The 15,246-nt window shown below is 43.3% G+C and overlaps 1 protein-coding gene across 5 annotated transcripts in view; it reads left to right on the forward strand.

Moving 5' to 3' along the window:
- CEP120 (centrosomal protein 120) overlaps positions 1 to 15,246 on the forward strand; it is a 76,965-nt gene that overhangs the window by 30,898 nt on the left and 30,821 nt on the right. For all 5 annotated transcript variants that reach the window (XM_006167471.2, XM_027767858.1, XM_006167473.2 and 2 more), the window contains 6 exons: positions 742 to 924; positions 3,283 to 3,379; positions 3,470 to 3,622; positions 5,012 to 5,101; positions 12,668 to 12,760; positions 14,359 to 14,520. In XM_006167471.2, the coding sequence (XP_006167533.1) occupies positions 742 to 924; positions 3,283 to 3,379; positions 3,470 to 3,622; positions 5,012 to 5,101; positions 12,668 to 12,760; positions 14,359 to 14,520 (778 nt within the window). The remainder of the gene's footprint in view (positions 1 to 741; positions 925 to 3,282; positions 3,380 to 3,469; positions 3,623 to 5,011; positions 5,102 to 12,667; positions 12,761 to 14,358; positions 14,521 to 15,246) is intronic.

Below are 15,246 nucleotides of genomic sequence, written 5' to 3' on the forward strand. Positions count from 1 at the left end.
CCCCAAGGGGGATAGCTACACTACAGTCCCTTCTTCATTCTTCTCAGGATTTTGGCCAAGCACACACACATGCCCAACGTGACTTTCAAGATGCTGGGTCCTGGATTCGAGCCACACAGCCAGCACGTGGGAGCCGCTTTAACTCCATACTACTCCTGTGGGCCCTAGGAAGATTCTTTTCAGAGTTTCATCTTATTTTACTTGAACTTAGATATTTGAACTTTATTAAAGCAAAAGTATTGAGGGAACTTCGGAAAATGGCTTTGATTTTTCCTGTATAATATATGCAAATAACCGAGACCTACATATTTAGCCTTTATTATTGACCCACTGAATGCATTTTCCGTTTTTCATGGTAAAAATGTGAATCTAGCTCTTCGAGATGGATTTGTAAAGAAGAATGAGCTGTAGGAACCTTTCTTTCCTTTCTCAAAGTACCATAGTTGAAATATAGAAATTATTTTTAAAGGGACACTGAACAGTAACTAAACATTATCTAATGATTTGTGGAAATAGGAAGGTATGAAAGTTTTTCCTTATTGCATAGAAAGAGGTATAGGAATTGTAGTAGTATTTATTTCCTATTTCTTACCTGTGGGATTGGCCTCTCACGCTGTGTTAGGGATATTCCAGGTAACAACAACGTCTTTGACTACATTAAAGGAAGGTAGAGATTTCAGTTCAGAAAGCCCTTCATAATCAGAATTGACAGGTCTCAAGCCATGTTTCTCTCTTCCTTAGGATTCCATTGCTGGTTGAATTATGGCACAAGGACAAAATGAGTAAAGATTTACTTCTGGGAATTGCAAGAATCCAGCTTTCTAACATCTTGTCTTCAGAAAAAACTCGCTTTTTGGGTTCTAACGGGGAACAGTGCTGGCGTCAGACTTACAGCGAGAGCGTGCCTGTCATGGCAGCCCAAGGGTAACGCTTCTCTCACGTCCACCAGGCCTCGCTTCGACTTCTGTTCACACGGCGGTTCTGATCAGCTCCGCGGCCTTCTCTTCTTGTATCCTCTTTCTTCTGACCTTCCTGTCTGACCTGATGAGGGCTGTTTGCTCTTCAGCTTTCTGATACCCACTTTACCTCACAAAAATAAAGAATCTGCAACTATAGTACTGCAGTACTGTAGTACTCGGGCTGTGAAGTACTTTCTATCCCCTCTCTTAGCCTAACAGTTTTAACATTAGGGTCTGATTTTTTTTTTAGTTTCATAATTCAGAGTTAAATTTTAATGTGTTTTTGTTTTGTATTGGAATTAGTTGTGATTGTCTTACCACTTTAAAAATATTTGACCTTCTGCCTCTAACATCTGAGAATGTTAGGAATATTTGGCAGTTTTTAAAATAATTAGTTTTTTGTGTTCATCTTTGTCCTGAACTTCATTGTCATGATGAAAAACTCAAAATTTTCTCATATTTTAAACAAAACGGTGTATTTGTCAAATTAATTTAAAACAGAGCAATGAAGGTTTACATTCAGTTTAACCCCATGTCTCGTATTCTTAAAGCACAGTAAGCGTGTAGGAGGAGGTCAGACTCCGCTCACACTCAGAGTCTGGAAGTACTGCTGACGTCTCTCCTTGCACACCCACGGCCACGGCCACGGCCACCTCAGAGATGGACGGACGCAGTACAGCCACCGTGTGCTTGCAAGATACGGGAGCAGGTGCCGCAGAGAATCAGATACTGCACGAAACGAGCACCCTCCTGGTCTTGACACTATTTTGAAAACTCTCTCTTAAAAATTAGCATTGTTTTCAGTCATTATAAATAGAATATAATCAAATCATTCATAAATAAAGATATTTTAATGCCATTTATTGTAACTATTAATGTCTGTTGCCTGGCTCTGTAGATCAAAACATTTTAGGAGATTTGCCTAAGTGAGAACTTCGTGTATAGTGAGGAGTTTCTCTCAGTATAGCCGTGTTTGATTTTATTTTATTCATTCCTCCTAAAATTTGGGATGAGGAGAAGAAAATGTGAAAGTTGGTTAATTAAGAGTTCTAGTTATGTGAGATCAGTTTATTAAAGTTTTGTTTGACTGGAATGAATGTGACTGAAACAAAGCCATGCCGCTTGTTACTTGTTTTTTTGTGATCAAGATTTTATTTTTTACTGATCTTTTGCTTTTATTTATCAAGTAATAAGCGTCGCATGCAGGTCTGTGATTCAGAAAGTGCTAGTGATCATCAGAATAACATATAATCACCCTACTTTTAGGAGTTAACCTGACCCAGCAGTGATAGCCAAGAAGAGATTGCATACAAGTGTGTGCCTCCTAGGGAAAGTAGACAGGCAGGATTGAGAACAGCCTCTGTAAGCAAGAGCAGGGAGTTGTTACACTTACTTTACTACATAAATTTGTTAGTATATCTTACACTGTTTTCTTAATTAACAAAAGGAAGAAAACTCCTCCCAATGGGGTGTCATCATGCCTCCGTCTCTTCTCCATTTCTCCATCCTGGAGTTTGGGGCATGCACGCACACCCAGCATGTTTGTTAAGCTCCGGGCGCCAGCATTCAAACCCCTCACCACTGACTGGCTCCCTTAACTATTAGACTACTGGGCCGGCCCGTCATTAGCATGTTTTATAGGCAGTAAGGATTATTGTGTTAATGTTCATGATATGAAGAATGGTCCTGGGACCAGCAGTTAACATAATGGCTATGTTGCAGGACTCCCACGTAGTTGACCGCGGTTCGCGTCCCGGACTGGGTGGCTTAAAACTCACGCCAGGTGCGGGTGCGTGCGTGCCCAAGATCCCAAGAGGAGAATGGAGGAGAAGGGATTGTGGCATGGCCATCCCCCTTGGGGGGTGATTTCTCGCTTTCTATCTCTCTCTCTCTGTCTGGCGAGCGCACGCGCCCTATAGCAAAAACCTCTCAAAAAAAAAGAGTGGTTCTGATGTGAATAGGGAAGTATGCTAACATGTGTGCATGTGTGTCTACATGCAGACACAACAGTAAGGAGATGACCTGAGGGTCAGCGGTAATTGCCTGTGGGCAGTAAGATTTTAAATTTCACCTTTATACTTTATATTGATCAAAAAACAAGTATAGCCATTGAAGGTCATTTTTCAGTAAATGTACATTTACTCAGTAGGATGTTTGTAGTGATCAAATGGAGCCATGTATTTGGAAGGGCTTGAGGTCTGGAGAGGCTGCCTCAGTGTCAGGGTTATACAGGTTACTCTTCAACCCTAAAGCACTAGGGAAATAAAAGGAAGGTAATATACAAGCATTCCCGTGAGTTGTAAGATATTTTTCTTATTCATAGGTCAAATAACAGGATAGTAGATCTTTCTTACACAATGACTCTAGAAGATCATGGACTAGTTAAAATGCATGAAATTTTTGTCTCCGAATCATCTCAGGTAAATATAATTAAACGTTACCAAGTGAGTTTCTGAGAGATTGAATGTTGCGTGTGTTTGTTTAAATGTGCCTTCTGATTCACATCTTAGGGTTTATCTGCTGCACACCAAAAGCCATCTTCTCTTCCTCCAGTACCTTGTAACTCAGAGGTCCAGACAGAGCCTCGGCAAACCTTGGAGTACAAAGCGGCACTTGAGCTAGAAATGTGGAAGGAGATGCAAGAAGACATTTTTGAAAATCAGGTTACTCTTGAATGCTACTTTCATTTACTTTTAGTTACTTTTCGGTTTTTGTTTAATTTAGTGACTTCTAGTTACTCTTCTATTTTTGCCTACTTAGTTTTATTGATTTATTTATATTTTCATTTTTGCTATGGGGCACTTGAACTTGCCAGAGAGAGAGAGTGAGAGAACTGATCCCCCAGGAGGGGTAGCCACACTGCAGTCCTTCTCCATTCGGGCATGCACGCACGTTACCCAGTGTGATTTTTAAGCCACCAGGGCTGGGACTTGAACCCCAGGGCTGGCTATGTGGAATCCAGCACATTAACCTCCATGCCACCTGCTGGCCATGTTTAGTGTATTTTCCCTTCTCCATAGCAGAATTTTTTATGTTCCTTGTCTCGTTTCTTTGAATATCAACAGTGCCTTAACTCTTAAATAAAAATGGAACATTAAAAAGTACTTTAAATGTGAGGGACCAGCAGTTAGCGTAATGGCTGTGTCGCTTGACTCCCGTGTATATAGTCAACCGTGGTTCAAGTCCTGGACCTGGTGGCTTAAACTCACGCTAGGCACATGTGCACACGTGCCCAAGATCCCAAGAGGAGAATGGAGGAGAAGGGATGGTGGCGTGGCCATCCCCCCTGGGGGGTGATTTCTCGCTTTCTCTCTCTCTGTCTTTCTGGCAAGCACACATGCCCTATAGCAAAAAAAAAAAAAAACCTCTTCCAAAAAGGAAAAAAAAACAAACAAACTTTAAATGTGACAAATTAGCAGAAGCTACTCAGAAGAATTCCCTTAATTTTTTTGTCCAAATTCTTGTGCAACATTGGGAATGAAGGGTTTTTTCTTTCTTGCTTTGTCTTAATTCATGATAGAATTTGTATGTGAGCTGGCATGTGTGTGTGTGAGAGAGAGAGAGAAGCCCCTTGTGCTGTGTCTGCTCACACCGTGACTGCCCTCCTTCAGTCCTCTGCTTGTCCAGACCTTGGGCACTGGCGTGCGTGCCTGGCACATTTTGGGCCGAGTGGCCAGGAATTCAAACTGCAGTTACGTGGTGTCCAGCTCCTTGCGAGCAGAGCATTACTGCTGTGCGAAGGAGCTGACCCTGATGATAGTTCTTTGAATCTTGGGACTCAGTCAGCATAAACTGAACCTGGCATCACCGGTCTCCAAGCAAGAGACAGAAAACAGAACTCACCAATAGCTTTACACTCTCCCGAACTACGCTCCGTGGTGTTAACTTGTCTTAGATATCTGCTTTTTCCTTGCTTCTTCTCTCTCTCTCTCTTTTTTTTTTTTTAATAAAATGCCAGAAAAAAAATAGTATTAATTTTTTAACTGGAACCAACTGATTTCTTTCATGAAAGCAGCTGAGTTTTTGGTGATGTGTTTTTCTTCCTTTCGTAGCTAAAGCAGAAAGAACTGGCACACATGCAGGCTCTTGCAGAAGAGTGGAAGAAAAGGGACCGAGAGAGAGAGTCCCTGGTGAAGAAAAAGGTGACAATGTGTGTATGAGTTCAGGAGAATGTCAGTCATGACCTCTTGTGTGTGCGTTAAATAAGGCCTCTAGAAGGAATAGCGGATTAGAGGGCCATGTGGGCTTGGACAAAGGGAAGCACAGAGGGATCAGGGCAGGACAGAGGCCTGTGTTCTTTCATGCTCTTTGGATTTTGAAACACTCAAATGGATTTGAAAGACGCATACATATAAAAAATGAATAGAGAAAATGCCTGTATGCACACATGCATCTGTGTGAACAAGAAAATAGTGCATTTTAAGTATATATAAAAATTACATTGTAATCTCGGGAACCAGCAGTTAGCGTAATGGCTATGTCGCTGGACTCCCACGTAGTCGACCGCGGTTCGTGTCCCGGACCCGGTGGCTTAAAACTCACGCCGGGCACGTGTGCGTGCATGCCCAGGATCCCAAGAGGAGAATGGAGGAGAAGGGATTGCGGCGTGGCCATCCCCCCTGGGGGGTGATTTCTCGCTTTCTGTCTCTATATCTCTCTCTGTCTGTCTGGCGAGCACACGCGCCCTATAGTGAAAATCTCTCCAAAAAAAAAAAAAAATTACATTGTAATCTCTAAGCAAAAAGCCTCAAAACCTTTTAAACTATTTTAAGAATTCAGTCATGAGAGACCAGCAGTTAGCGTAATGGCTATGTTGCTGGACTCCCATGTAGTCGACTGCGGTTCGAGTCCCAGAATCGGTGGCTTAAACTCATGCCGGGTGCTTATGCGTGCATGCCCAAGATCCCAAGAGGAGAATGGAGGAGAAGGGATTGTGGCGTGGCCATCCCCCCCCTGGGGGGTGACTTCTCATTTTCTATTTCTGTCTCTGTCTTTCTGGCGAGCGCACGCACCCCATAGCAAAAACCTCTCCAAAAAAAAAGGACTTCAATCATTTCAATCATGAAATAAATCACACCTTAAAATGATAATGAAAGCGTCTGATCTTATTACAGAAAGCAAAAATTCAAAATTAATCTATTTACAAGCAAATTATTGAATAAAAACAACTCTGACAATGAGCCTTCTCTTCGATTATTCCCATTTTAGGACTTCAAAATTACTCTCGTTAGTACTTCACCACTGTTTGCTCGAGCTTTGAAGCGAAAGCCCTGCAGGTCTCCAGAGCTTCCTCGTTGTGCATCCCTCCTTCCTTCACAAATCGTTGCTGCCTCAGTCTCTCCAGTCTGCTTCGTCAGCTTAGCTGAGGGCTAGCCTCTGTTCGGGTTCCTCTTCCTGGAGCCATGGTCCAGAAACTGCCTCCAGGCAGAAGCTAGTTACTGTGAGCTTGCCTTGTTTAGTTTCCATCACTTCGAAATCACAGTCCTTTGGTACTTGTTGCCTGATATCTGAAAACAGTTGTTTCATCTTTTATTTGATTATTTTTAAAAGTTTTTGCTGTAGGGCATGTGCACTCGCCAGAGAGAGACAGAGACAGAGAGGGAGAAAGAGGGATAAAGCGAGAAATCACCCCCTCAGGGGGATGGCCTCACCACAATCTCTTCTCCTCCATTCTCCTCTCAGGATTTTGGACACGCATGCACACGCGCCTGGCGTGTTTTTCAAGTTCCTGTGTCCCGACTGGAACTACGTAGTCAGCCATGTGGGATCCAGCCACCTTAGCCATGTCACTGGCTAGTCCTTCCTTTATTTCCCTTTTACTTTTATCTACATTTATTTTCTGCTGAATTTATTCTATGCCATAGTTTTTATTTCTTCAGTTTCTTCTGGGAGAGCTGCTTCTTCTGTGCAGCCTCTTTTGTGGGTTAGGGGCAGTTTGCTCCTTTGCAGAAAGGACTGTCTCAGTGTGGCCAGGGAGTTCACTTGTGGGTGATCGGACCATGAGCTCTGTGAGTGTGTTGGCATGTCCGAGGTCCCTTGTTCACCTGAATATCCTCAGTGACCAGAGAGTCTGTAACCACACCCTTAAGTTCAGCATTACTCTCTGCATTTTTAATCATGTGCGGCAACAGTTCAGCACTCTTCATGGGCCACCTGCCCGCATCCAGTCACATTGTCGGCCTGGGCACACCCACCAGCAGCACCCTGGTAACGCACAGTGGCACACTCTGCTCTGTAACGTGACGTCCTCTAGGGACTGGGCGGTTTTGGGATATGCATACTCTTGAAGACCTGGGCAGTTTACAGGTGTTCTTAAAGTAAACACAAAGATTTGAACCTCCTGATTTGCATAATTTTGTGGGATTCTCTGGGTCCAGTGGATGGCATAATGTTTTCAAAGATAGTCTCCGGCCACTTAGGAGAAAAGAACCATTTCAGCTTCGTCTATGTAATGTTCAACCATTAAAGGCAGAGGTGTGGTGGTGACACCGCGGGACCCACAAGAGAATGCTCCTGGTTTGTATTCTGACTGCCCTGGGCACACCCGGAGCGTGTATGCATCTCCATGATTCGGCGTGTTCGAGGCCGAGAGGATCCAGTGCGAGGGCTCTGTTAGGGACGCCTGTCTCTCTTTTTCTCTCTTATTCTCTCTTATGGAGTAAATAAGTAAACTTAAAAACAAAATTAATAACCCATGAGTCTTTAAAAAATGGTAAAAGATAAGATTTAAAGTGTCTTTAAAACCTTTATTCTTAAAAACATTCAGATAATAGTTAACATTACAATAATTAGGAGCATTCATTGCACTTAAACATTGCACTGTTACTTAAAAGCGAGTTTTTTATTAAGCGAAATTTACTGACTTCATGTATTACATATTAATGAAATCTGTGGGAGCTAGAAAATACTGTAATTTTTAGAACTTTTCACTTAGCCTTTAAGACAAGACGAGTTTATCTTTGAAACATTTTTTTCATGCTTTTGAAGAGTGTTTCAGTATTGAGGTTTGCAAAGGTCAAATCATGAAAAAATTTGAAACAAAATTGTTAAAACTGACAGATCCACTTGTGTAATAATTGAACTTTGTCTTTCAAAAATAGTCAGTTTCAATATAATATTACAAAAAGTAATCACATAATTTTGGGTTTATTGTCATTTCAGTAATCTTTTCAAGTGAAATTTTTTCTTTGTTTCATCATTTCAGCTTGAAGCGATGAGTTACTAGCTAGTTAATACCTCCAGCTCAACAACAGAATATGATACTCGAGCTGTTTATTTGAATTAGTCACATTGTGAAAGATTTGAGTTTGCCGTTTTCTTTCAACCTCTGTGCATTTTGAGACTAAATACTTTGTCTTTAAGCTTCCTATATTGAAAGACTGTTTCGAACTAGGACATGTTAACATACATGATAAGTTTTAAAAGCCACTTCAAAATCAGTAGGGAACCCAAAGCAGTTTCTCTTCAGTGTGATAAAGTCATTTAAAACTAACTGCTCCCTAGGAATCTAACTGGAGTAGTTTTTAAAAAAGAATTATTTAATTTAATTTTTCATTATTATTTCTTTTTTAATTTGACCAGAAAGAGACAGAGACAGGGAAAGTGAGAGAGCAAGTTGCTAGGTCTGGGACTTGAATTGCAGTTGGCCATGTGGGAGTCCAGCATCTTGACCACATTTTAACCACTGTGCCACCTGCTGACCCCACTGTACTATTGTTTTCGTTTTTTTTTTTTTTTTGCCTTAGTGCATATGCACTTCCCAGAAAGAGACAGAGACAAACACAGTAAGAGGGAAAGTAGGAAATCGCCCCCCAGAAGGAATGACCACTCCACAATCACTTCTCCTCCCCGATAGCTTGGGCATGCATACACACAGCACCCAGTGTGATTTTCAAGCCACCGAGTCCAGGACTTGAACTGTGGTCAGCCATGTGGGAGTCCAGCGATGTAACCACTACTCCATCTGCTGGCCCTGCCCCCACTGTAGCAGGTTTTTATGTCCATAATGTATGAGCCTTTTCTGTTAATTTATTTTTATTTCATTAAACTGACATTCCTTAAAAACAATTCATAACTTTTTTTTTTTAATTTTTTACATTTTGTTTTTTATTCAAGAATTTACTCACAGGCAGCACTTTAAAATCAGGCTTTTAAAATTAAAGGCCAAAACTAAAAAAATCTTGCAAGTATGACACTGCTAAAAGAATGATCGCCTTAATAGTTTAAAGCCTAAAACATACATCGTGGGGTGTTAAAGTCTACACACAGATTGTGTAACACCAATGTCACTGAAAATAAACAACCAAAACCACAGATGGTGGATAAATTTGTCAATGAAGATAAGCATCAGTTTCAACCAAATACCATGCAAGTTTATCTGAAAGAGGAGCGTGTATGTGTGCATCAGAATGGGCAGATTATGGAGAAAAGGGAAATTGGGTATTAGAGATGATATTAAGGAGGTTTCCAACCTCAGATCATAAGGGGCCATCAGTATGGCCCCGGGACCCAGCTGGCTTCCTTAGTCAGCTCATGTCCTCACTCTCCAGAATCATTCATTTACACTGGTTTGGTTTTGTTTTGGTTTGGCTTTTTTTTTTTTTTTAAGAGAGATTTTTTGCTATAGGACACATGTGCTAGGTGAGAGACAGAAACAGAATTCAAGAAATCACCCCCCTGGGGAGGATGGCTACACGGCAGTCCCTTGTCCTCCATTCTCCTCTGGGGATTTTGGGCATGCATGCACATACACCTGGCTTGAGTTTTAAGCTGCTGGGTCCCAAGACTCGAACCATGGTCGACTACATGGGAGTCCAACGATGTAACCATTACACCACCCACTGGTTCCAATTTGCAGTGTTTTTAAATAAACAATCCTCCCTTATCCTCACCCAATTCCATCTCTTCCTTTCACAAGCACTTACCCCATTGGCTTTCCTGAATATTTTTTCCAAGAATTCTGCTGTCCACACTGGCCTCTGCTTCCTAGTTTTCATGTCTCTCTGTCCCAGCCTACTGACTTTCTTGGCTTGCCCCAGGGGCCTCGTTTCCAAATCTCTTTTTCTTCCTCTCTCCCTACGGTCATATCCATTTGTTTTTTTTGGCATTTTGTATATTGAACTGTACATTTACACACACACACACACACACACACACACACGCACACACATGCGTTTGCATTTTATATATCCAACTGTACACTTACACACACACACACGCCTGTCGCTTCCACCCTAATCGCTCTCCTGGGCTCTGCTGACTGTTCAGCGGCCCACACTGCACTGTGCTGCTAGTTGGCAGTGTAACACGTGACATGATTTGACATGCAGAAAACCCAGTTTTTGTCTCCATCCTCTGTGTATTTGCTTCTGTTGCTTCTCCCCTTAATAAATGGCACTACCTTTTACTCAATTGTTCAAGTCAAATCATTCTTGACACTTCTTTTGCATTTAGTCCATTCATAAATCCCACTGGCTTCCCATTCAGAGCGTATCCTGGAAACTGTCCACTTTCTACCTCCATCACGGTTTTCCTAGCTCGAGCCAGCATGACCTCTCTCCTCGAGTACCGCAGTCTCGGTATCCGTTCCTCCACTCCACACCCCTTACCTGGTTACCTCCATACCAGCCCAAGCTGAGTTCGATCATGTCCTCTTCTACTTCGTACTTGGCACCCTGCCCCCGGCGCTGCGAGTACCGCTGAGTGCTGACAGGACCGCAGGGTTAGTGGGGTCTGTGCCCCGCGTTCTCTCCGACCTGCTTCGTCAGCTCTGCTCATGCCATCTCTTCCAGCCACTCTGGCCTTCTCATAGTTCTCAGACATGCTGTCACCTCCGTCCTAGGATCTAGGGAACACGTTTCTTCCAGAGATATTCCCTGATCTCTGCTCAGGCCTTTCCTGAACACTGAAAACCTGCTCCTTCGTCCTGCTCCTAGATACTGTCTGTCCACTCTGCTTTGCTTTCTTTATGACATTTGCTTCTCTTTATATTAAATACCCAGCTGATTAATTGTAGTCCCTCTTCCCTCACGGTACAAGTTCCACAGGACTTTGTTTTGTCCAGCATATGCTGGGTACAATAAGTAGCTGTCATAGCAGGATCAGGCCATCTCTCCACTCATTCTGAGTGTTAGAGGTGTACGAGGAAGAGGGACAGTTTCAGCAGCATTCACGTCTACCGGTCCGAAACTCTGGGAGGTTGACTTCACAGTACAAGTTTGGGAGTTCGTAGCACAGGCTGTGTGGTAGACAGGCTCACTCAAGCTGGTCGTGTAACATGAGAGAAGAATCCTGGCACTGAACTCGAACACGGGTACTTGAGTATTAGTGATTTGGTTAAGGATGGAAGACAGTGTTTATCATATTTTGGGTGAACTAAAACCAGATGATAGAATTAATAGAATAAATTTGGAAATGATTGCTATGCTGGGCCTAACTTACCAAATGAAGTTTAACAACAGCAAGTGTCAAATTCTGCAGTCAGATTGAAGTAGGCACTTGGACAATAAGCATAATCATGCCAAGTTTAAACCAGTGAGACTCCTGGACATTCCTTTACTGACGTTAGCAAACAGTGTGACCGGGCCCCTTCTAGTTCAGCCGGGGTTCTAGAGCAGATTATCAGAGCCAGCTTGTTGTAGTCTGGCGGTACACTGTCTTCGGTCTCTCAGACCAGTGAGAGCATAGCTGGGTGTCTTTTTTTTTTTTTTTTTTTTTTTTTGGGGGTTTTTTTTTATAGGGCATTTTTGCTTGCCAGACAGACCTAGAGAGACATAGAGACAGAAAGAGAGAAATCAACCCCCTCCCCCGCCCCAGAGGGGATGGCCAAGCCGCAATCTCTTCTCCTCGGGATCTTGGGCACGCATGCACACGCGCCCGGTGTAAGTTTTAAGCCACCGGGTCCAGGACGGGAACCACAGTCGACTACGTGGGAGTCCTGCAACATAGCCATTATGCTAACTGCTGGTCCCTGGATGTCGTTTTTGAACCTCCACCCTAGATTAAATACAAGATACCAGAAGACGTGGAAGGCGTAACATATGGATAAAAGCTGAAGTGTGTGTTTATCTTCGAGAAGGAAAAAGGAGTGGGAGGTGTGTTAGGATGAGGCCTGGGACCAGGAGCTTGGCTGGTAAAAAGGAGAGACAAATTTATCAGAGTCCTGATAAGAAAGTATCAATCTTAAGTTGAAAAAAAATTAAAGTTAAATAAAAGAGCCAGGAGAGAGTCGCATAGGCCGAGCAGATAGGCCTCTTAATCCTGAGTGGGACTCATGCTCTCAGAGCAGAGCAGGCTAGAGCTCCGTGCAGGGAGTCTGACGAGATGACCAGGTACTCCGTTACTGGGATGGGGTAGGTGGCCATGTCTGAGCCAGGAGGACTGACGTGTAACCCGCTAGTGGTCGAGCAGGGAAGTTTGTTCTAAGTAAGCGTGAACGACTGAGAGGGCTTCGGCGCAGTACTGGAGTCCGAGTATGGCAGGTCTAGGTGTCCACTAGGAGCACAGGCTTTTCCTGGCAGTCCGAGTGCCCAGAGAAGGGCTTCCTGAGGAGGCTGCGTGTCGCCCAGACCCAGAGCGCGGGCAGGGCACCGCAGGCCTTCTGCTTTGACTTGGTGACTTTCCTGTCCTCTGTCTCGGTGAGCTGATGCGTGTTCGTGTATTCTGAATATTGGAAAAGCCACGGTAACTTTTCCTCTGCTACATTTTAGGTGGCCGAATACACTATTCTAGAAGGAAAACTGCAGAAAGCCCTCGTGGACTTGGAGAGGCGAGAGCAGCAGCTTGCCAGCGCGGACTCTGAGGTACTCCTCCCACGTTGCGCCCTCCTCTCAGTGGGCATGCCCCGGCTCAGACCGTCCACCGCCTTTGCTGCATACTGAGGTAGAACGTGCTGGCCGGAAAAGCCGTGACGTGTGTTCCTGTGCAAAAACACCACGACTTTTCCGACAACCTAGTATTTCACGGGTACAGTTTTCGTACATCCTGGAGAAAATTGTGTGTTTTGTATGTTAGGATGTGTAGTATCAATAGTAAGATGTTTGTTTTCGAAATAGTGAACTGTCATTTAGCCAGCACTGGCGGACCTTTTTTTTTTCTTTTTTTTGCTATAGGGCACGTGCGCTCGCCAGAAAGACAGAGAGAGACAGAGAGACAGAAAGCGAGTAATCACCCCCCAGGGGGGATGGCCATGCCACAATCCCTTCTCCTCAGGATCATGGACACGCACGCACACGCGCCTGGCATGAGATTAAGCCACCGGGTCCGGGACTCAAACCGCGGCTGACTGTATGGGAATCTGGTGACATAGACATTACGCCATCTGCTGGTCCCAGCACTGACCGACCTCTGCAGTGGCGGTGGTTATGGTTGACCTGCTCTGTGAAAGGAGTGGCAGACGCACTGCCTCGAGAGGACGGAAGATGTGCGTGGGCTCAGTGTCATAGAGTCCTGACTGCGTTTTCAGGAAAACTTTTTTTTTTTTTCCATTTTTACCCACTAAAGATTAGATTCTAAGAAGGTTTGAAAATTTAAGTTAGTGTAATGCTTAATTAGCATTTTTATTCATAGCTCTGAATGTTTTAAAATTTTTCAATAAAGATTGTTTCAAAATAATTAGAAATTCTTCCACATTTAATTTATTTGCCCCTTTCCTAACCAAAATATTTAACTTTTTCTTAGCAAGTCATCTTATTCTTGTTATACATTTTCTGGGATTTTAAAATGTTAAAGATCTTTAAACTTAAATGTAGTATATATTTATTTTTAACACTAAGGCTTTATTTTCATCTATGTGATTAGGCAGAGAATCAGAAGTTTCTTTGTTATATTTTTTTTTTTGAAGTTTTTGTTATAGGGTGCGTGCGCTTGTCAGAAAGAGAGACAGAAAGCAAGAAAACACCCTCCAGGGGGGATGGCCATGCTGCAATCCCTTCTCCATTCTCCTCTCAGGATCCTGGGCACGCATGCACACGTGCTCGGCGTGAGTTTAAGCCACCGGGTCCGGGACTCGAACCGCGGACTACATGGGAGTCCAGCGACATAGCCATTATGCTAACTGCTGGTCCCAAGAATCAGAAGTTTCTAAAGGAAGGATAAAAATGAGCATATTTGTTTCTATAATGAGAGAGGCCTTACTCAAATGGGAATTTTAAATGGTTAGTGCCTTTCAAATGAATTTATACAGCTTGTATTTCAATTCTTGTGTATACTTGTGTATTAGTGATAAAATGGCTAAAAATTTCTATTAGTATAGTTAAGCGTTAACTCTGAGAACCAAAAAGAATGTGGAAATACATTTGTAGATGCGTGAACATTTGCCTGTGTGTAAAGATGATAGGATATCGAGTAGTATAATGAAGCTAGTCATAGCCCAACCTTTTAAAGATGCCTTTGTTTTAAGCTCCAAAGGGAAAGAAAGGAGCTGCAATCAGAACGCGAGCGGAACCTGCAAGAACTTCAGGACTCTATCCGGAGGGCCAAAGAAGACTGTATTCACCAAGTGGAACTGGAAAGGTTAAAGATCAAGCAGATAGAAGAGGACAAGCACCGACTCCAACAGCAGGTTGGATAAAGTAATCGTGCTTTTACACTTTGAGTTTATTTGCATTTAGAAGTAATAGAAGTAGTTCACCAAAGAGTCATAAGTCAGTGGTTTAGACTGTTAATTATATTTATTGCACTGAAGTTCAAATATACTTTAAAATGGGATCTTCTTGGTTTTTCGTTTTGATTTCCTTTTTTTTGGTCAAAGGGCACACATGCTCACCAGAGAGGGGAAAAGCACCCCCAGTGGTCTCTGGCTGTACTGCAGCCCCTTCTTCCCTTCTTCCTCCCTCCCGTCGGGATTTGGGGCATGCACAAAACATTCAGCATGTTTCTCAAGCCACTGGTGCCCGGATTTCAACCGCAGTTGGACATGTGGGATCTGGCTCCTTCAAACACCAGGCTAAGGAGCTAGTCGGATTTCTTTTTTTCTCTAAATTAAAGCTAAGGGATATTGACTCATTTTCTTCCTCTTGTAACCATTTGCTTGAAAGTGTACTATATTTCAGGTGATGTCCAACACAAAAATTTTTTTTTTGATAAATCTCCTTTTAGCCGACATAAATGCTCTTCATGTAGCACTGGACTAAACTCAGTTACTCTCAGTCTCACGAGAGCACTGCCAGTGCTGCTCCGCATGCCCACCCCATTGCTCGGCCAGTGCCGCTCCGCTCCGCGTGCTCACCCCAGTGCTCAGCCAGTGCCGCTCCGCGTGCTCACCCCGGTGCTCAGCCAGTGCCGCTCC

The sequence above is a fragment of the Tupaia chinensis genome, unplaced genomic scaffold, assembly GCF_000334495.1.
Source record: "Tupaia chinensis unplaced genomic scaffold, TupChi_1.0 Scaffold144806_1, whole genome shotgun sequence".
NCBI lineage: Eukaryota > Metazoa > Chordata > Mammalia > Scandentia > Tupaiidae > Tupaia > Tupaia belangeri.